The sequence below is a fragment of the Ursus maritimus genome, unplaced genomic scaffold (assembly GCF_017311325.1).
Source record: "Ursus maritimus isolate PB19 unplaced genomic scaffold, ASM1731132v1 scaffold_2, whole genome shotgun sequence".
NCBI classification, from domain to species: Eukaryota; Metazoa; Chordata; class Mammalia; order Carnivora; family Ursidae; genus Ursus; species Ursus maritimus.
This window is the reverse complement of record NW_024424452.1, coordinates 30,020,970-30,042,218: the sequence shown is the minus strand read 5'-3', so window position 1 is coordinate 30,042,218 and position 21,249 is coordinate 30,020,970. Positions and strand designations below refer to the sequence as shown.

The window sequence follows — 21,249 nt, the reverse complement described above, 5'->3', positions numbered from 1 at the left end:
CTCGCTCCCCTCCCTGCCTGGAAGGGCGCAGGTTAACCCCTGGAGAGAACTGGGTCCCTTAGCAGCGCTGGAGCCATCTGCATAACACACCAGGCAAAAGAGGGGCCTTAACCACACTTAGTTTCCCAGTATATCACCGTCCCTCAACGTTCTGCCTCTAGAAGCTCACAGCCCTTCTCCTTTGACTTGTCTCTTCTCTAAAAACGTGTTGTTCTTTTGTTAACTCTCTCCCTCCCCGCCCCCCCCCCAAGTAGTTACTCATGCGAGTTCTCCATGTGCTATGGTTGGTGCACATGCTAAGAAACTTCTGTTTTCTTCTTGCCAGTCTGTCTCTTGTCAGCATAATTGACAGGGCCCTAGCCACAGAACCCAAGCTGGGTAGAGCAAAAACATTTTCCCCTCCCCCACAGAAGCTTCCTCCAAGAAATGACCTGCATGTTATGCTCCCTGAAGAGAAAGCAGCTTTAAAAAGGAAGGGGTCACCTGCTTCCTCCCTCCTCTGCCTCACCCTCCTCTGTCTCCACCTTCCGTCCCCCTCTCCCTCTCGGCTTCTGTCCCTATAAACATGTACCACTCATGGCTACCCCCAACCCGTCTGATCGCAGAAACAAAAAAATTCCTTGGAGCCTATATTTCCTTCCCACTATTTTTTTTCTACTATAGTAAAATGCATATAACCTAAAATTTACCATTTGTAAGTGTCTCCTTCAGGGGCTTCAGACGCATTCACAAGTTGTACAACCACCCCCACCATCCATTTCCAGAATCTTTTCTTCTTTCCTGAGACTCTATACTCATTAAACACTATCTCTCCATTCTCTTCTCCCTTCCTTTCAATTTTTATTAATCTCTGGGACAAACAGCACATACCAATTATAAAAGCCATCTTTATTTTTTTTAAGTTTATTTTTCTTTCTACATAATTTTTTTTTTTAAATAGGGTCCACACTGGGCGTGGAGCCCAACACGGGCCTTGAACCCATGACACTGAGACCCTGAGCTGAAATCAAGAGGCAGACGCTTCACTGACTAAACCACCCAGGTGCCCCCAAAAGGAATTTTTAAAAGAAAAAAACCGATCACCTGCTGTGTGATCACTCTTCCTGTAGGAGCTGTTTCCGTTTTCCTGTATCCCCGACCAGTTCTTGTCCCCATGCGGTCATTCTTAGTGCAGATTTCTATGCAGTCTTGTCTTCTGCTTTGCTTAGAGGCTAATCTTCTTTTCATGTTAATATATTGTCACATGTTGGACTTCTTGACAAATGAGTTTGAGATAGTGTATCAAATTAATAGACCACAACTTTAAAAAAATCATTTCCCTGTTAGCAGTCTGTAATTCTTCATCATTTTGAATAATGAAGTTATTTTGAAATGCTTGGGAATCATTCCTATTTCCCCTCCCTCCCTGCTTTTGGATAAAGTCCCAGGAGTGGGGCTTATTAGGTCAAAGGAATGAATGGTTTTAAAAAGACGGTAGGAACCCACTACTGAGGTACTAATTGAAACTGCCAGTTAGAGTTTGAGGGCTTTGGTTTTGCCCACAGCCTCACCGGTTCTGGGTATTATTACTTATATATCTACTCTGCGGTGTAATAAAACTATCATTGTTATTTTATTTGTATTTGGTTACCAGTAAAATTAAGTTTTCTGCCTAATGGTGACCCCTTAGCTGTATTTCTCTTTTGCCTGCTCTCTCCTTTACCAAATCACTCCATGGAGACTGGATTTTTAAGATCTTTATTTGTACCTGCTCTTTATATGCTGTAGACATATTAATAGGTATTTTTAATGGAATCGTTCCCTGTCCCATCCGTTTTTCTCTAAATTCTGCACATGTGCGTGCACACCCAGCCATACACCCCAAATTGCAAAGTGTTGGTGTCGTCAAATCTGCCTTGAGAAAGGAGAACTGGGCTTCCCCCTTGGGGTCTGGGCGCGTGCCCAGCCTACCGCTATTTTCCTGGTAAATGCTTGGCTGGGGACAGAGCGTGGGAGGCAGGTTGGGAACCTTCTGCAGTTTCCTGTCTGGACCGGAAATCACCGATTCTTTGAGCAGATCTGGAAACTGAGGTCGTGTGGTTATAAACCATGGGCGTATCTAACTCTGAACTGCTCAGCCTCCCCCCACCCCACCCCCAGGCATTCCAGCGATTTGCTTTCCACTGTAAATGATCTCATTCCTTCCTCCTCCTCCTGGGCTAAGTTCCCTTCAGCAAGGCCTAACATAGCACCTCTGACGGTTGTGGGTACGTTTCTGATTATGTGTGACGTGGCTCATCGGGCATTTTCATGTGGACTAGGGAAAAATGAGTAAGTACTCCAGGTGTGTCTTGGGACAGGGCAAAGGTGCACTTGACTCTCTTCATGTCAATGGTACACTATATGGAGCTCAAACGTAGGAGGTGGTGACTGACGCTGGCAGCCTCGAGGGTCCAGTGGGCCCAGATCAGCGCCAGCCTGGCCGCGTGCTGGCCGGATGACCTTCTGTAAGTCAGCTGGGCTCTCTGAGCCGCCCCCTTCCATGACATGGGGTGCATGCCTCGCTGGGTACTATAAGGTCTAAGAAAAGATCAAACGTCTTTCAAAGAGTAGTGCCTGGACTCTGGGGTCTTCTGGTTGCAACCCATGGCAGTATAGCATACACTCAACACATCAGGACACCCCTCCCCTCGCACGTCCCTCGAGAGTGTGGGAATGCACTGGGCTGGCCCCATTTACGCCGTCTTTAAAAGACCCTCAAACTCTCTAGAGCTGCTGCTTCTAACCTTTACTGAGCATCTGCTGTGTGCTGGGGATTTAGGTGTGGGGAGGCCAGGGCCACTGAATGTGGCCTCTCACCTTCTGGTTGACCCGTTCCTCGTGTCTGACACTTCGCCCTTTGTTCTGGAATCGGGACCTTAGGACTCCACGTACAGAGGGCTTGGGGGGAGGGGCTTCCACTGGTGGGCAGATTTCACAGCCACCCAAGCCTCCCCCATCATACCAGTGAATGATCAGCCCCATCCATCCAGTGGATCTGTTCAGGGACTCTGCCAGATTTGTTTTTCGGTCAAAAATTCAAGGGACAGGTCTGCCTTCCCAAAGAAAGTGAACAGCTTTGAAGGCTATATTCTTGGGGCCCTAGCAGGTGTCTGTGGAAACCAGCCCCTCAAAAAGGAGGCCCTCTCTAGTGTCCCCCAAATACTCAGTTCCAGATTCAGTATCTACCCTGAAGAGGGACACTCTCCCACCAGATCAGGAAGGAATTTGGGACCACGGGTCCATCTCAAGGAGCCTCACGCCTTAAGGGAGATGCTGTAGAGGGGAGGGGAGGCCAGTCCTGAGCGAGGAAGGCCCCAGGGCAGCCCAGGCTCACACAGTGGCGGCCTCAGACGGAGCAGCCGAGCAAGAGTAAAAACATCTTGCACAAGAACAGCTGCTGGAATGGAGGTCTGTCTGCAGAGGTGGGCCCAGGGGGCCAGGCTGTCTCTCCTAGAGAGCAGTGCAGGTGTCAGGGAAGGTAGAGAATCCTCCAGACCAGTTGTGAACTTTATGGTCCCCAGAAGTATTTTGAAATCCTCGACTCCGAGCCCTCCTTGGCTGTATCTGGAGCAAGTGTGATCTCTGAGCCTCCTGGCCCTTCATGCTGGTGGTTCTGTCCCAGCCAAGAATCCTGGCCTTGCCGAGGAGCTGGAATTGGTGGGAGAAGGTGAAGGAGTCTGAAGTCTTTGGCAGCCTGGTGCTGGCTCAGACACAATCTCAAACTGGAAAGAGAAGAGAAGGCCATGCTGGGCGCCCAGAAGACGGGGGGCCCTTTTGGCAGCCCCAGCAGTGTCAGGCCCGGAGTGGGGGGGGTGTCGTTAAAAGGACCTCTCCCATTTGGAAAAGAGTAGGAGGCATGGTCAGGGGGTTCCCTACACCTGAGAGGCAAAGAAGCAAAACATGGTCCCCCCAACCCCCACCATGGAGTTCCCAGAGCAGGGGGAGTGCTGAAACCCAGCAGCCAAGGCTTTGGGAGCACAGGGGATGCACCCAACCCAGAGTGGGGGTGAAGGAAAGTTCAGGGCATCATGCCTGAACTGACTCCTGAGGGATAAAGAGAGGATGTCCAGGTCATCAAAGCAGCAGGGACATTCGGATGGATCTAGAGTATTTGGTGACCTCTCGGCGGTTTCCCTCCACTTTCAGAGCAATCCAGCCTCACCCCGGGACTCTCTGGCTCACACCCAAGTGTGGATCTCTTCAGCTTAGAAGGGACGGACCCTCTGCACCCCCCCCTAGGCAAGGTGCCATTAGCAGGTGAGTTTTAAAAGTTGTTCTTTCAGATCCCTTGTCCTTCGCTGTTTTGTGGTCTGAGTGGGATGGGGTTGTCGACGTGTGCAGTAGAAGCAGGGACAGCGTGTCTTTATCTGGCTGCTGACTCCAGAGGGCTGCCCGTGCTGGTAAGGCCTGGGGAGCAGACACCTCTCGGTGTTGGTTTCAGGGAGGTCCCGCCTATCGGTCATGTGTTGCATTTCTTACAAAATATGAACATTAAAGAATTCCATTAAATGCCTCATCTGTCATCTACAGAGATTATATTTTGGTTCTTTTCCAGATAAGATACACTTCTAAAATACTTTCTAGCTTCCTGCCCAAATGTACAGTCGGGGTCAGATAAACCCAGTTGTGAATCCCTGCGTGTCTGTCTGTGCCGATTCTTGCTCTTAGAATTCTGGCTCCTTGAGTGTGTTCGTTTTGTTAGAATTGCCTCGCTCAGAAGTAGTGTTTACGGTTGTATCACCGTGCCTAGCACGGAGTGGGTGCTCCGTAAACATTCTTTAATTAAAACAACGTAAATGACCGTGTATAAGTGCACGGGAAAGCCCTCTTCAGGACAGTCACAGTGCCGTGCCGCCGTCGCCACCATCCGTCTCCAGAACGTTTTTTTTTTAATCCGGCCAAACTGAAACTGTCCGCATTAACCCTCAACCCCCCATGCTCCCTACCTCCAGCCGTGGAGACTTTGTGGCCATGATTTGGACTGCTCGAGGGGCCTCCTGTAAATGGAATCAGACGGTATCGGTCTCTTGGTGACCGGCTTCCTGCGTTTAGCGTAATGTCCTCAGGGTTCGTGCATGCGCAGCAAGTGTCAGAGTATCTTTGCTTCTTAAGGATAATGTTGCGTGAGCTTATCCATTCATCTGTCGGTGGGCACTGGGTTGCTAGTACCTGTAAGCTGCTGTGAATAACGCTGCTCTTAATATGGAGGTACAGATGTCTGAGCCCGTACTTGCAATTCCTGCGGGTATGTACCCCGAAGTGGAGTTGCTGGATCATATGGTGAGTCTATGTTTAATTTCTTGAGGAACCGTCATAATGTTTTCCAGAGTGGCTGCATCTTTTTTTTTTTTCTGCATTTCCACCAACAGTACACAAGGGATCCAATTTCTCCACATCCTCGCTAACACTTCTTTCCTAATTTTTTTTTTATAGTAGCCGTCCTAATGGGCGTGAGGCGATAGGTCATTTGGTTTTGATTCACATTTCCCTGACGATGAATGATATTAAGCATTTTCTCACATGCCTGTCAGCTGTCTGGATGTCGTCTTTGGAGAAATGTCTATTCAGGTCCTTTGTTTCTAAATCTATTATTAGTAATCTCCAATGTGGGCTCGAACTCCTGACCCTGAGATGAAGAAGTCACATGCTTCTCTGACTGAGCCGGCCACGTGGCTCTCCTTTGACCATTTTTTAATCAAGTTGTCTTGTTGATAGTGAGTTTGCTGTTCTTTATATATTCAGAATATTTACCCCTCATCAGATAAAATTTGCAAATATTTTCTCCCTCTACATAGGTTGCCGTTATACTCTGTTGATCGTGTTATTTTGTGCAGAGTTTTTAATTCTGATGAAGTCTGTTTGTCTGTCTTATTTAGTTGCCGGTGCCTTTGGTGCCCTATGCAAGGACACTGCCAAATCCAGCGTCGTGAAGCTTCCTCCCTGTTTTCTGAGGGCTTTATAGTTTCAGTTTTTATATTTGGGCATTTGATCCATTTTGAGTGAATGTGGTATAAAGTAAGGGTCCGACTTCATCCTTTTGGATGTAGATACCCATCCCCCCCCGCCCCACTATTTGATGGAAAGACTGTGCTTTGTCCGTTGAATGGTCTTGACACTCTTGTCAGAAATCACAAGGGTTTACTTCTGGGCTCTCTATTCTCTTCCGTTGGTCTGTGTATCTATCTTCGTGTGAGTACCATACGGCTTTGAGTACTGTACTTTGTTATAAGTTGGAAACCAGGAAGTATAAGATGTCTAACTTTGTTCTTTTTCAAGATTGCTTTGGATATCTGGGGGCCCTTGAGAGACCATATGAGTTTTAGGACGGATTTTTTTTTTTAAGATTTTATTTATTTGACAGAGAGAGAGACAGTGAGAGAGGGAACACAAGCAGGGGGAGTGGGAGAGGGAGAAGCAGGCTTCCTGCTGAGCAGGGAGCCTGGCGCGGGTCTCGATCCCCGGACCTTGGGATTGTGACCTGAGCTGAAGGCAGATGATTAACGACTGAGCCACCCAGGTGCCCCAATTTTTTTTTAAATTTCTGTAAAACAGGGCTATTGGGATTTTGATGGAGGATTCCTTGAAATCTGTAGGTCACTGAGTATTACTGACATACTAATGATATTAAGTATGCCAGTCTAGTAACATGGGATATTTTTCCATTCATTTGAGTCTTTCTTTCAGCGATGTTTTATAGTTTGTAGTGTACAGGTCTTTCAGCTCCTTGGTTGTTTATTCCCAAGTATTTTATTTCTTTTAATACTACGGTAAGTGGAATTATTCTCCTAATTTCCTTTTGGTTAGTGTATAGAAACACCACCAGGTTTTGTGTTGATTTTGTATCTGCAGCTTTGCCAAATTTATTCTAATAGGGTGTGTGTGTGTGTGTGTGTGTGTGCGTGTGTGCGTGTGTGTGTGTGTAATCCTTAGGGTTGTCTGCAGGTACATAGATCTTAGATATATTCATATGTTCATTTCGTCTAAGAACAGAGATAATGTCTTCCTTTCCAATTTAGATGCCTTTTTTTTTTCTTTGCCTAATCGCTCTGGTTAGCACTCCGAATACTATATTAAATGGAAGAGGCCAATATAGACATCCCTGTCTTATTCCTGATCTCAGAGTGAAAGCTTTCAGTTTTTCACTATTGGATACCTTATCTCTGGGCTTGTCATCTGTGCCTTTTATTAGTTGAAGTTTCCTTTTAGTCTGTTTGTTGAGTGTTTTTTTTTTTTTTATCATGAAAGGATATTGAATTTTTGTTCAAATGTTTTCTTTGCATCAACTGAGATGAGCATGTGGTTTTTGTCCTTCATTCTGGTAATGTGGTGTATTCTATCAAATAATTTTCCTATGTTGACCCATCCTTGCATTTCAGGAATAAATCCCACTTGGTGTGGTGTATGGTCCTTCTAATACACTGTTGAATTCTGTTTGCTAGTATTTCCCTTCCCTCCCTCCCTCCCTCTCTCCCCCCTCCTTCCCTCCCTCCCTCCTTCCCTCTCTCTTTCTTTCCTTTCTTTTCTTTTTCTTTCTTTCCCTCCCTCTCTCTCTGTTTCCTTCTTTGTTTCTTGAGGATTTTGCATCCGTAGTCACCAGGGATATAGGTCTGTAGTTTCTGTTTCTTGAAGTGTCTTTCTCTGGCTTTGGTATAGAGGGAATGCCGGCCTCATAGAGTGAATTTGGACATGTTCCATCTTCAATTTTTTGTAAGAGTTTGAGGAGGATTGCTTTTCATTATTAAAATGCTTGGTAGAACCCACTAGTGAAGCCATCTGGTTCTGGGCTGTTTTTTTGTTTTTTGTTTTCTCCTTTGTGAGGAGGTTTTTAGTTACTGTTTCAATCTGTTTGCTAGTTACGGGGCTGTTCAGATTTCTAGTCCATGATTCAGTCCTGGCAAGTTACAGGTTTCTAGGAATCTATCCATTTCACTTAGGTTGTCCAATTTGTCATACAGTTGTTCATAGTACTCCTAAAATCCTTTCTGTTTTTATAAAAATATGCTGCAATGTCCTCTATTTCATTTTTTTACAGATTTTATTATTTATTTATTTATTTATTTATTTATTTAATTTTTAAAATTATATTATGTTAGTCACCGTACAGTACATCCCTGGTTTCTGATGTAAAGTTCGATGATTCATTAGTTGCGTATAACACCCAGTGCACCATGCAATACGTGCCCTCCTTACTACCCATCATCAGCCTATCCCAATCCTCCACCCCCCTCCCCTCTGAGGCCCTCAGTTTGTTTCTCAGAGTCCATAGTCTCTCATGCTTCATTCCCCCTTCTGATTAGCCCCCTTTCTTTATCCCTTTCTTCCCCTACCGATCTTCCTAGTTCTTACGTTCCATAGATGAGAGAAATCATATGATAATTGTCTTTCTCTGCTTGACTTATTTCACTTAGCATTATCTCCTCCAGTGCCGTCCATGTTGCAGCAAATGTTGAGAACTCGTTCTTTCTGATAGCTGAGTGATATTCCATTGTATATATGGACCACAACTTCTTAATCCAGTCATGTGTTGAAGGGCATCTCGGCTCCTTCCACGATTTAGCTATTGTGGACAGAGCTGCTGTGAACATTGGGGTGCATATGGCCCTTCTCTTCACTACGTCAGTATCTTTGGGGTAAATACCCAGTAGTGCAATGGCTGGGTCATAGGGTAGCTCAATTTTTAACTTTTTAAGGGACTGGCTGTACCAACTTGCATTCCCACCAACAATGTAGGAGGGATCCCCTTTCTCCACATCCTCTCCAGCAATTGCTGTTTCTTGCCTTGTCAATTTTTGCCATTCTAACTGGCATAAGGTGGTATCTCAGTGTGGTTTTGATTTGAATTTCCCTGATGGCTAATGATTTTGAACATTTTTTCATGTGTCTGTTAGCCATTTGTATGTCATCATTGGAAAAGTGTCTCTTCATATCTTCTGCCCATTTTATGATTTATTTGTTTCTCGCGTATTGAGTTTGAGAAGTTCTTTGTAGATCTTGGATACCAGTCTTTTATCTGTAGTATCATTTGCAAATATATTCTCCCATTCCCCGGGCTGCCTCTTAGTTTTTTTGACTGTTTCCTTGGCTGTGCAGAAGCTTTTTATCTTGATGAAGTCCCACAAGTTCATTTTATCTTTTGTTTCTCTTGCCTTTGGAGATGTGTCATGAAAAAGTTTGCTTTGGCCAATGTCGTAGAGGTTGCAGCCTATGTTCTCCTCTAGGATTTTGATGGATTCCTGTCTCACATCGAGGTCTTTCGTCCATTTGGAGTTTATCTTTGTGTATGGTGTGAGAGAGTGGTCAAGTTTCATTCTTTTGCGTGTAGCTGTCCAATTTTCCCAGCACCATTTATTGAAGAGACTGTCTTTTTCCCACCGGATGTTTTTTCCTGCTTTATCAAAGATTAGTTGCCCAAAGAGCCGAGGGTCCATTTCTGGGTTCTCTATTCTGTTCCATTGGTCTATGTGTCTGTTTTTGTGCCAGTACCATGCTGTCTTTGTGATCACAGCTTTGTAGTACAGCTCGAAATCCGGCATTGTGATGCCCCCAGCTTTGTTTTTCCTTTTCAACAGTTCCTTGGCAATTCAGGCCCTTTTCTGGTTCCATACAAATTTAAGGACTGTTTGTTCCAGTTCTTGAAAAATGTCCTCAGTATTTTGATCGGGATAGCATTGAAAGTGTAGATTGCTCTGGGTAGCATGGACATTTTAACTATGTTAATTCTTCCGATCCATGAGCATGGAATATCTTTCCATCTTTTTATGTCTTCCTCAATGTCTTTCAAGAGTGATTTATAGTTTCTAGAATATAGGTCCTTTCCGTCTCTGGTTAAGTTAATTCCAAGGTAATGTATGGTTTTTGGTGCTATTGTAAATGGGATGGATTCCCTAATTTCTCTTTCTTCAGTCTCATTGTTCATGTATAGAAATGCAGCTGATTTCTGAGCATTGATTTTGTATCCCGCCACATTACTGAATTGCTCTATAACTTCTAATAGTTTGGGAGTGGATTCTTTTGGGTTTTCCATATAGAGTATCGTGTCATCTGCGAAGAGAGACATTTTGACTTCTTTTTTGCCGATTTGGTTACCTTTGATCCCTTTTTGTTGTCTGATTGCTGTTGCAAGGACTTCTAGTACTATGTTGAATAATAATGGCGAGAGTGGGCATCCTTGTCGTGTTCCTGATCTTAAGGGAAAGGCTTCTAGCTTTTCCCCATTGAGAATAATATTTGCAGTAGGCTTTTCATAGATGGCTTTTATGAGATTGAGGAATGTACCCTCTATCCCTACACTCTGAAGGGTTTTAATCAGGAAAGGATGCAGTATTTTGTCAAACGCTTTTTCTGCATCTATTGAGAGAATCATATGATTTTTGAATTTCTTTCTGGATAAAATCTAAGACCCTGATAGGTTTGTGAATGTTGAACCACCCTTGCATCCCAGGGAGGAATCCCACTTGGTCATGATGGATAATCCTTTTAATGTACTGTTGGATTCTATTAGCCAGGATCTTGTTGAGGATTTTGGCATCCATATTCATTAGGGAAATCGGTCTGTAATTCTCCTTTTTGATGGGGTCTTTGCCTGGTTTGGGGATCAAGGTAATATTGGCCTCATAGAATGAGTTTGGTAGCTTTCCTTCTGTTTCTATTTTTTGAAATAGCTTTAGGAGAATAGGTATTATTTATTCTTTGAATGTTTGGTAGAATTCCCCAGGAAAACCATCTGGGCCTGGAGTTTTGTTATTTGGAAGGTTGTTTATCACTGATTCAATCTCTTCATAATTAATTGGCCTGTTTAAAAAATCAATTTCTTCCTGTTTCAGTCTTGGTAGTTTATAGGTTTCCAGAAAGGCCTCCATCTCTTCCAGATTGCTTAATTTATTGGCATAAAGCTGTTAATAAAAGTTTCTAATAATCCTTCCAATTTCATTGGTGTTGGTTGTGACCTCTCCTTTTTCATTCATAGTTTTATTAATTTGGGTCCTTTCTCTATTCTTTTGGATAAGTCTTGCCAGTGGTCTGTCAATGTTATTGATTCTCACAATGAACCAGCTTCTAGTTCTGTTGATCTGCTCTGCTGTACTCCTGGTTTCTCATTCATTGATTTCTGCTCTAATCTTGGTCAACTGCTTCCTCGTGCATGGATTAGATCTGTCCCTCTGTTGCTGTTCCAGTTTCTTGAGGTGAGAATATAAAACCTGCATTTTAGATTTTTCTATTCTTTTGAGTGAGGCTTGGATGGCTATGTATTTCCCCCTTAGGACTGCCTTTGCAGTATCCCATAGGTTTTGGACCATTGTGTTTTCATTCTCGTTGGTCTCCATAAATTGTTTAAATTGATTTTTGATTTCCTGGTTTATTGAATCATTCCTGAGCAGGATGGTTCTTAGTCTCCAAGTGTTTGAGTTTCTTCCAAATTTTTCCTTGTGGTTGAGTTCCAGTTTCAAAGCGTTGTGGTCTGAGAATATGCAGGGGATAATTTCAATCTTTTGGTATCGGTTGAGACCTGTTTTGTGTCCCAGAACATGGTCTATTCTTGAGAATGTTCCATGGGCATTAGAATAGAATGAGTATTCTTTGGGTCTGGGGTGTAGTGTTCTATATATATCTATGAGGTCCAACTCATCAAGTATGGCATTCAAAGCTCTTGTTTCTTTGCTGATTTCTTGCTTAGGTGATCTGTCTATTGCTGATAGTGGAGTGTTGAGGTCCCCTACTATTAACGTATTTTTATCTATATGTCTCTTTATTCTGGTTAAGAGTTGGCTTGTGTATTTTGCTGCTCCCCTGTTGGGGGCATAGATATTTATAATTGTCATATCCACTTGTTGGATACATCCTTTAAGAATGATATAGTGCCGTTCTGTGTCTCTAACTATAGTCTTTAGTTTAAAATCCAGTCTGTCTGATATGAGAATTGCTACCCCAGCTTTCTTTTGAGGTCCATTTGCGTGAAAGATGGTATTCCATCTCTTTACTTTCCGTCTGAATGTATCTTTAGGTTCAGAATGAGTCTCTTGTAGACAGCAAATGGATGGATCATGTCTTTTTATCCAATCTGCAGCCCTGTGGCATTTATGGGAGCATTTAGGCCATTTACATTGAGACTGAATATTGAGAGGTATGATTTTAATGATGCCATGTTGCCAGTACAGTCTTTGTTTCTATCGATTGTGACTTTCTGTTCTGTATCACTCTTGGGGCCTTTTTACCTTTATAGAACCCCCCTTAATATCTCCTGTGGGGCTGGTTTCGTGGTTACGAAATTGGTCAGTGACTGATTCTGGAAGGTCTTTATTTCTCCATCCATTCTGAATGACAGCCTTGCTGGATAAAGGATCCTTGGCTGCATGTTTTTCTCTGAAAGAGCTTTAAAAATGCCCCCCCCAACCCTTTCTCTCATTCCAGGTCTGTGTGGATAGGTCTGACGTAATTCTGATACCTTTGCCTTGGTATGTGAGAAATTTCTTTGCCCTGGCCGCTTTCAATCCTGTATCCTTGGATCTAATATTTGTGAATTGCACTATGATGATATCTGTGCGCATTTTCACGGCTCCCCACTTCGTACCTCAATACTCATCACTGGAGATGTTCATTTGTAGAGATCCAGATGTATCTTCCTGTGTCTCAGGCTGATTCCGTGGATGTTCAGGCTGGTCTGGTACCTATCCAGCTCGACTCGGGACCGGCTGAAAAAGGGGTCCCCTACTCCTCCGCCATCTTAACTTCCCTCCCCTCTATTTCATTTCTGATTTTAGGTGAATCCTTTTTTTTTTTTTAATTAGCCAATCTAAGTTTTGTCAGTTTTATTGATCTTTAAAACACTGTTGATTTTTCTCTTTATTCACTATTTCATTTATCTCTGCTTGAATCTTTGTAACTTCCTTCTAGTTTTGGGTTCACTTTTTTGTTTTTTAATTTGTTAAGGTGTAAAGTTAGATTATTGATCTGAGATCTTTTTTCATGTAAGTATTTACAGGAAAAGAACGTAAATTTCCTTCCTGGCACTGCTTTCTCTAAATACCATGGTTTTTGCATGTTGTATTTTTGTTAATTTCATCATGATTTCAAGATATTTGCTCATTGACCTTGTGATTTCTTTGACCCATTGGTCAAGAGTATGTTGTTTAATTTTTCACAATTCTTGATTTTCCAATTTTCCACCTGCTATTTCTAGTTGCAAGTTTCTAGGATTTTCTTTGCATTGTGATTGGAAAAGATAGTTTGTGTGATCTCAGTTTTCAAAAATTTATTAAGATTTACTTTGTGGGAGCAGCTGGGTGGCTCAGTTGGTTAAGCGTCTGCCTGAAGCTTAGGTCATGATCCCAGGGTCCTGGGATTGGGCCCGACATTGGGCTCCCTGATCAGCCAGGAGCCTGCTTCTCCCTCTGCCAAATGAATAAAATCTTATTTTGTGATGTAGTATACGCTTTATCCTGGAGAATGTTCTATGTGCACTTGAGAAAAACATGGATCCTGCTGATGTTGGGTGGAGTGTTGTGTGTATGTCTGTTAGGACCAGTTGATCTGCATTGTTGTTCAAATTCTCTGTTCCTTTAGTGATCTTCTTTCTGGTGGTTCTATCCATGGTTGAAAGTGGGTGGGTAGATTGGGAGGGTTGAAGGTCTCAAAGTAGAACTTTTGTTTTCTTAAGATTTATTTGAGAGAGAAAGAACACAAGTTGGGGGAGGGGCAGAGGGAGAAGGAGCCCCCCGCTGAGTGGGGAGCCCGACATGGGGCTCAGTCCCAGGACCCTGAGATCATGACTCGAGCCAAAGGCAGATGCTTAACCAGCTGAGACCCCCAGGCGCGCCTCAGATATTTCGAGGCTCTGATGTCTGGTGCGCATATACTTACAATTGGTAGATCTTGGTGAATTGAGCCTTTTATCATTACATAATGTCCTTTCCTGTCCCTTGTAACAGTTTTTTTCTTAAATTCGATTTGTCTGATAACGGCATGGCCACCCCTGCTCTCTTTTGGTTACTGTTTGTATCGAAGGTCTTTTTCCACCCTTCGGCTTTCAACCTGTGTGTGTCCTCAGATCTAAAGTGAGCCTCCTGCAGTCAGCATAAAGTCAGTTACTGGATTGGTCACCTCCAGAACATGCTTACGACCGTTTCTCTCTCTTTGTTGCTGTTCTCGTGCGGCTCATACGCTGTTTTCCCCATTCCACGTGGTCGTCTGCCCCCCTTCTCCTTCAGCTGATGCAGCGTATTTACAACAGTCGTTTTAAAGTCTCTGCCGTGTTAGGCCTCTCCGACTTACGTGTCTTGAGAGTTGGTTTCTGGAGGTTTACTGTACTGCTTTGACTGGGCCCTCCTTCCCTGTTTCTATGTCTTGTCATCTTCTGTTGAACCTGGGCATTTGAAAAGACCCCCACCTCTCCCCGTGTTTGTGTCGCCGCATGGGGGAAGAGCCTCACGGACCAGCCTGATGTAAAGGTTCGGGGTTCTCCCAAACGTTTTTGGACGGTTGTGTCTTCCCTGGGCCCGTGCGTGTGCTTTAATTCCACATCCCCGGTATGCGCAGCTGCTTTTCTATATCTTCGTTTCCCTAGGAGCCTCACCCCTGCTTCTTAGGGGCTTAGAAACAGTATGGCATTCCTCTGCGCATAATCTCGCCCCTCCCCCCTGCTGGTCCGTAGACTCCCTGCAGCCCTGTCTTGCATGGGTCCCCGTAACTGCTTTCAGCAACTTCCAGCCTGATATCCAGACTATGCCACCGTTCTCATCAGCACCCTGAGCCAGGAGAGACAGAGCCCTGTCCCTCCGGCAGCCCCAAGGCGAGTCCGAGCATTGTAAGCCAGGTTCCATCCCGAGGAAGGACTCGGGAATTGGTCGGCTTCCTTGAAACCATGCTTCCTCTACCAGGGCCGGCAAAAACACCACGGGATTCCCTGCTGTCTTGAGTTCAGCTGTTTCTTGGTTGGGCACTCATTCGTTGCTGCTGCTGCTTTTAGACTTCTCACAGAGTACTTTGGTCGATTTTATTATACACTTGGTGTTTCCATGGAGGAGTGAGGGTCTGGGCTTCTAGGCCTGCCATCTTGCCAATGTCACTTGTCCTTCTCTGGATTTGGATCCAGATGTTTCCAGTGCATTATTAGCTCTCCCAACAGAAGGGTCCTGAATGATCTCTCATACTTCAGTACATCCCTTGGGTTCCAGAGATGGTTGAATGTTGCTCATTAATACGTTAGTAACATCTGTTTTCAAGTGTGCAGTTGGGCTGCTTTCTCATCCCGTGGTGTTCTTGTGGGATGTTCATATCCTAATACTTCATTAAAATGAGAAAGGTTTCATTTTTCTATTCTGGAACAGTTACGGTAAATTATTATAACTTGGCTGTAACACAATCTGGGCCTGGTGTGTAACATTTAACACTTCTTGTTCTGAAATAATTACAGATTTGCAGAAGGTTGAAAGATCATAAGTACAGGGAAGTCCTGTGTATCTTTCATTCCATTGCTCCTAGTGGTCACATCTTCCGTAATTTTTAGTACAATATCAAAATCCAGTAATTGACGTTGGCAGAACTTGTGTATGTAGTCCTGACATTTCATCCCAGGTGTAGATTCTTGTTAGTACCATCCTCCATCCAGATTGTTTCTACCACCACCGACGTCTCCCCTGTGCTACCCGAGGGCAGTAGCCGCACCCACACATTCCCCCCTGACCCCGGCAGCCGCTGATTTATTCTCCATCTTTATAAGTGGTCATACTGAGAATGTTACATAAATAAAATCTTATAGTATGTGGCCTTCTGAGTTTGGCTACCCCCCCAGCACAATGCTTTTGAAACTCATCCACGTTGTTGCCTGAATCAATAGTATATCCGTTTTTATCGCTGCATAGGACCGCGGGGTGGGGGGACATACCACAATCTGTGTGACCACGCACCAAGGTAGGCTCTTCTGGTTCAGGTTCTAGGCTATTACAAATAATAGTGCTAGGAAGAATCGCGTACCGGCTTTTGCGTGAAGTGTGTTTCTTCTCTGGGATCAACGTCTAGGAATTCAATTGCTGGATCAAATGGTAAGTGTATGCGTGGCTTTTTTCCAGTAACTGTACCGTTTTACATTTTCCCACCAGCAACACACGCAAGAACTAGCTTCTCCACATTTGTGCCAGTATTTGGTGTCACCGGTTTGTTTGTTTTGGAAACTGTCCTAATAGGTATATAGTGTTCTCATTTCTCTACGGGCTAGTACCGTTGGACATTTTTTTGTGTCCCCCCTGTATGTCCTCTTAGGTGAAATGTCTCCATGTGTTTTGTCCATTTTCCATTTAGATTTTTTTTACTGTGAAATTTGAGTTCATATATTCTAAATAGGAGTCCTTTGTCAGATATGTGGTTGGTATTTGTCTTCCCACAGATCAAAAATATTTTAATCCTGATGAAATCTATTTTGGGGTGTCCTGCTCACTTCACTCAGCTTCACCTGAGGTCTTTTAGAGGCACATTCTAGCCTGGAGATTCTTTAAACAAACATTCTTTCTCAAATCAATCTGGCCAGGTCATATTTAACCTACATCTTGAAATTTATCAGTGAAGTTGTTGAACGACTTTGCAAAATCTCTGCTGGATCTGGAGTTTTGACTTCTTGTTCATTAATTTCTCTTTCCTCCTTTCCCTGGTTCACACGGAGGATCAGCCAACACTTTCTGTAATGAATCGAATAAACACTACAGACTTTGCAGTCGTGGCATCACCAAAACAGCCACGGACGGCAAGGGAACTACTGTGTGTGGCTCTGTTCCTTGAGTGTCCATCAGTGGGAAAGACATTTTCAGATGGTGCAGTGCTAAAAATTTGTTAAATCCTAGTTGAGCTGGGTCTAAAATCTAACGTGGCAGTTGTTCTCTTAATGCCTTAAAGGTGTGTGTTCCACTGTCTTCCGTCCTTCCTGGGGGGAGATTGGTTGTCTGCTTGTTCCTTGAAAGATCACCTCTTTTCCATCTGCTGTGTCTCAATAGGGGTTTATTGACAGTATCTGGGATACCTTCTGCTTCCGGAATCTGAGGAGTTCCAGCTCTCGAACCTCTTTAGTTTCTCATTCTGTGAGACTCTTTTATATTTTCCAGTTCATTAACTTTTTCTTCTGTCAAATCTTTTTAAAAATATTTTATTTTTAGAGAGCATGAGGTGTTAAGTTTTAAATTTCAGTGAATATAGTAGTTATCTGAAGGTCTTATGGGGTGGGAAAGAGTGTTTGACCGGACTCTACTCGTGCTCTGTGGAAATCTCAGAGCCCGTTTGGGGGTTCTGTCACTCCCCTGGCCAGGTCTAGCAAGAATTCTAAGGTTAGCCAGAACAATGGGTCACCTCGCCATCCGACAGGGTTCCTCTGGTCAGTCTGGACTGCCTCCAGCAAGAGTCCTGGTTTAGCTAGAACTTCACCATCCAGGGGCCCCCACCCTGCTCCTTGGCTCTCAGGCCCCACTTTGCCCTGTTGTATTCACAGTCGAGCCTGATCTCTCTCCCCTATGGCCGAACCCCACGGCAGTGGTCCCTGCGCCACTGTGATAGTTCCCCTGAATACAGCCTGCCTGACTGTTCTTTTCCAAGCGTCCTGAATAATGTTTCCTTTAACAGGGGTCCTACTCCTGCTGTTCGATGCTGTTGCTGACCTCCACCCCTGGGCAGCGCGGCCTCAGCTGTGGGATTCGGAATTGTGCACATTGACCCAGGGCTTTCCAGAGACCGGAGACAGTGTACATTCAAACCCCTGAGGAGCAAATCGGTAGGTATACGTTTTCGGGAGGTGAGTTCGTAGTTGTCTGCATTGTCGTCTCCGGTGTCGGAGGCCCCAGGGCTCGCTGGCCTGGGCCTGGGCAGGGGAGTCTTTGGGCCTCTTTTTCTTTAGTACCCTTTGCACAACATTTTGACTCTTAGCTCCTGCCAGGCGGACAGGCCCTCGGTAGTCATACAATGAACTAGGAGAAAGGACCTAGTTTTCCCTCCGGGAGGGCTGCCTGGCTGGGGCGGCTTACCGCACTGTGGAGGAGGGTCCAGGGGCACAAAGCCCCGTGCACACAAGTGGATGTAGGTGGCTGCCAGGGTGCAGGCCGGGTGCAGCTCGTGGGGGCCACAGGCGTCCTGGATGCAGAGGCGGAGGAATGGCGTGGGATCCACCTGCAATCCAGCACCCCCCGTCATGGTCCTGGCCTGCTGCACCCTGGGAGTAGCACAGGCAAGACCGGGGCTACTTGGGGTCCCCTGGTCTACCTGCTGCATGGCTTCTGCTGCCGTCTAGACCTGGCCTCCTACTCACCACCCTGAAGCAGCTCCCCAGGCAGGAACGGGGGTCCTGGAAGAAGGCCCAGCAGGTGGGGCTCCGGCCTGGGCACTCCTGAGTTTTCTCCATGGCCGTGCAGTTGCCACCCACCTGGTGAGACAAAGGCCAGACTCAGGCCTCCCACCTGGGCCTCTCTCTTTTGGGCACCTAGACCAGGGGCCTCAGCCTCCGGAGGGGACGGCCACCCCCTTGGCCTGAGAAGTTGTCTGCTCCGGGGCAATCTCTAGCCATGCAGCCCCCCGGGATGCATGAGCCTGAGGGAGGAGGGGCTGGCACCCCGGCTTACCTGCCAGGCGAGGGCGAGCTCCTCTAGGCTGTGGGCTACTGTGCCATCCGGCAGCATCAGCTCAGTGGCTGCCTCATTGTCATTGGTGCCGAGAAGGCCAGCAGACACCCCTGTGGGGAAAGGGGGCCCTGTGAGAGCCTATCTTGACCCAGGTTCCAGGGGTGCCCGAACCCTCCGCGCCTGACGCCCACACCGCCCCCTGGGCTCTAACCCTTTAGAGGAGGGAGAGGAGGGAGGAAAGTATTGGTGCCCTTCTCTGGACCCTCCTCATCCCGAGTGGCCTGAGCTGATGAGAGAACTCTTCTGGGGCCACCCTCAACCCGGAGTGAATGTCCCAGAAAGGGGGCAGAATATGGGGTCAGAGAGCCCTGGGCTTAAATCCTGGCTGTAGGAAGGAATCCTGGCTGTAGGAAGGGGGGCCGGTACGTTAACCTCAGGGAGGTCATCCATACTACAGCCAACAAGGGGAAGGAGAGGAGGGGGGATCATGGTGTGACAGCAGCACAGACAAGGCCAGCGGGCAGAGAGCTGAGCAGTATCTGTCTGCAGTAGGGACGGTCCCAGGGCTGCAGGATCCAGCAGGGAGAGAGGGCCTTGGACCTCCTTCCTATTCTGAGCCCCTCGGACTGTTGTTCTGATGATGGCTCAGGTTGGAAGCCACAAGGAGCAGCAGCAGCCTGACGGAGTCCCTGGGCATCCTGCCCCCAGCCTCTCGAGGACCTGGAGAGTTCCCCTGGCCGGAGCTCTGCCAGCCTCAGCCCTGGAAGCTAACTGGGGTCTCAGCAAGGCCAACACCACTGGTGTGGAGGCTGTCAGCTGGGGCCCAGACCCACCGTGGAGCCAGAGGCCTAGCGTGAGGCTGCAGAGGCCAGCTCGCACATCACAGGTGACTGAGACGCCATCCTCACTGGTCAGCTCAATCCTGGGGACGTCCCTCCTCGTCGTGGCAGGAGGCAGATCAATGTGTGGACAGGTCTCCGTAGGCAGGGGGGAGTCATACAGCCTGTAGGTCTGGGGGCCAGACATGGGCTGAGTGGGCAGATGGCAGGCAACGTGGGGCACTGAGGCGGGGGGGGGGGGGGGGTGGGGGGGCGCAGAGGGGGGGGGGGGGGTGTATGTGGATGTGACACGAGGCAGGAACGTGTCATCTGCCTGAGCCACCTGCCCCGCCCCCCCACTCTCACATGCTCACCTTCAGGCTCGGGTAGAGGACCAGGGTAGTGCCGTTCAGCTCCATGGACAGAGATGGTGGCCCCGAGGGGGCTTGGTTCAGTGTCAGCGAGAACGTGTCATGGGCAAAGTCCTTGGCCAGCAGCAGACTGCTGCAGTGGACACCAAGGCTCCACACCTGGCCATCGAAGGTCACCACGTACCTGGCCCCGGCCACCACAGCATGGTCTGGGAGGAAGAAATCCCAGGGCAGGTAAGTTGGGCCAGCTATGCCTGCTGCCCTGGGAGCCCTGAGCCCACGGGGACTCCAGGGTGGCCAGAGCCTCTCTGGCCAGTGTCCTTTTGGGCAGCCCCCCCCGGGGGGGGGTCTATCCCCAGCTCTTCTCCCCCCAGCCGCAGCTCAGCACCCTAAAGTGAGCCATCTCCAGCCAGGTCGACAATGAAAAGAAACAAAAGGCTGATACAAAGTGCCCTGAGGCAGCAAATCCGTGGAGCCAAGGGTGACGGCTAAGGGCCAGAGGCTGCTGGTGAGGCAATGAAAACACGCTGGGGGGGGGGGCATGTGTACCTCTGTGAATACACTCGAAGCCGCCGAATTATATGCTTGGAATAAATGGTGTGCTGTGTGAATTATGTGTCAATGAAGTGACTGAAAAATAATCACTATAAAAAAACGCACAGAACCATGGCCAAAGGCTCCATCCAATGCAAGGAAGGTACCATGGGGGCCTGGCTCTGCCCTCTTCAAGGGGGTCAGAAGACGGTCCGAGAAGGGGACCGCATGACTATCCCGGCCCGTTCTGCTGCTGAGCAGCGACTTGGGGCAGCGTCTGGAGGGGCCGGGGGGAGCCCTAGTGGACACATACCCTGACCATGGCCACACACGTATGGAACGCCAAGACCGGCTGCTCCGACCTCACCGTGCTGCCTAACAGAGAAAGTGCTCCCGACTCGAGGAGGGCGACCGCTTGCCCGAGCCTCAGCAGTCCCATGTGGACGATAAGAACCGCACGGATACACACCAGTCCGACCAGGCCCTGAGTGCCACGCCTGCCCCTGGGCGGGAGACCCATCCCAGCACCAAGGAATTCGGCTCACCAACCCCATGTGCCTGTGACCCAGAGGAGGGGAAACCAAGTCCCAGAGAGGTAGGAAGACTTGCCCGGGCCATGCTCGGGCACGAGCTGGAGGCAAACTCCCCAGGGGCCCCAAGCCCCTGGAGCCACATCCAGTCCCGGCCCAGCCCCTGGCCGCAGGCCCTGCCCGACCAAGAGTCTGGACTCAATCAGCTGCCTTCCGGCTCCAGCTGGAGGTCGGCCTTTTGCGTCTCCAGCACCGTCAAGGGGGAGGGAGCTGGCCTCGAGCCCTAAGCCACTTGGCCCACTTCTGGGGTGGGCCCCAGGCTCAGGCTTTCCTCTTCTGGACAAAAGCCCAGGTCTGCAGCCCAGTCCTCGTCCAGTAGCACCTTGGG

At 47.2% G+C, this 21,249-nt stretch overlaps 1 protein-coding gene and 1 long non-coding RNA gene across 2 annotated transcripts in view; one reads left to right on the top strand and one right to left on the bottom strand.

The window, feature by feature from the left end:
- Nucleotides 1–1,723: 1,723 nt before the first annotated feature.
- Nucleotides 1,724–21,249, bottom strand: part of LOC103668601 — a 151,814-nt gene continuing 132,288 nt past the window's right edge. Inside the window, exons 63-68 of the mRNA XM_040635322.1 lie at nucleotides 19,801–20,006; nucleotides 19,442–19,619; nucleotides 18,609–18,718; nucleotides 18,299–18,412; nucleotides 18,018–18,159; nucleotides 1,724–3,743 (exon numbers count right to left, since the gene is read on the bottom strand). Of these exons, the coding sequence (XP_040491256.1) occupies nucleotides 3,739–3,743; nucleotides 18,018–18,159; nucleotides 18,299–18,412; nucleotides 18,609–18,718; nucleotides 19,442–19,619; nucleotides 19,801–20,006 (755 nt within the window). The 3' untranslated portion in view covers nucleotides 1,724–3,738. The remainder of the gene's footprint in view (nucleotides 3,744–18,017; nucleotides 18,160–18,298; nucleotides 18,413–18,608; nucleotides 18,719–19,441; nucleotides 19,620–19,800; nucleotides 20,007–21,249) is intronic.
- On the top strand, nucleotides 3,729–20,853 carry LOC121103793. Its single transcript, XR_005836073.1, has 3 exons — nucleotides 3,729–4,278; nucleotides 17,620–17,767; nucleotides 20,172–20,853. It is a non-coding gene; the product is annotated as an uncharacterized LOC121103793 (long non-coding RNA).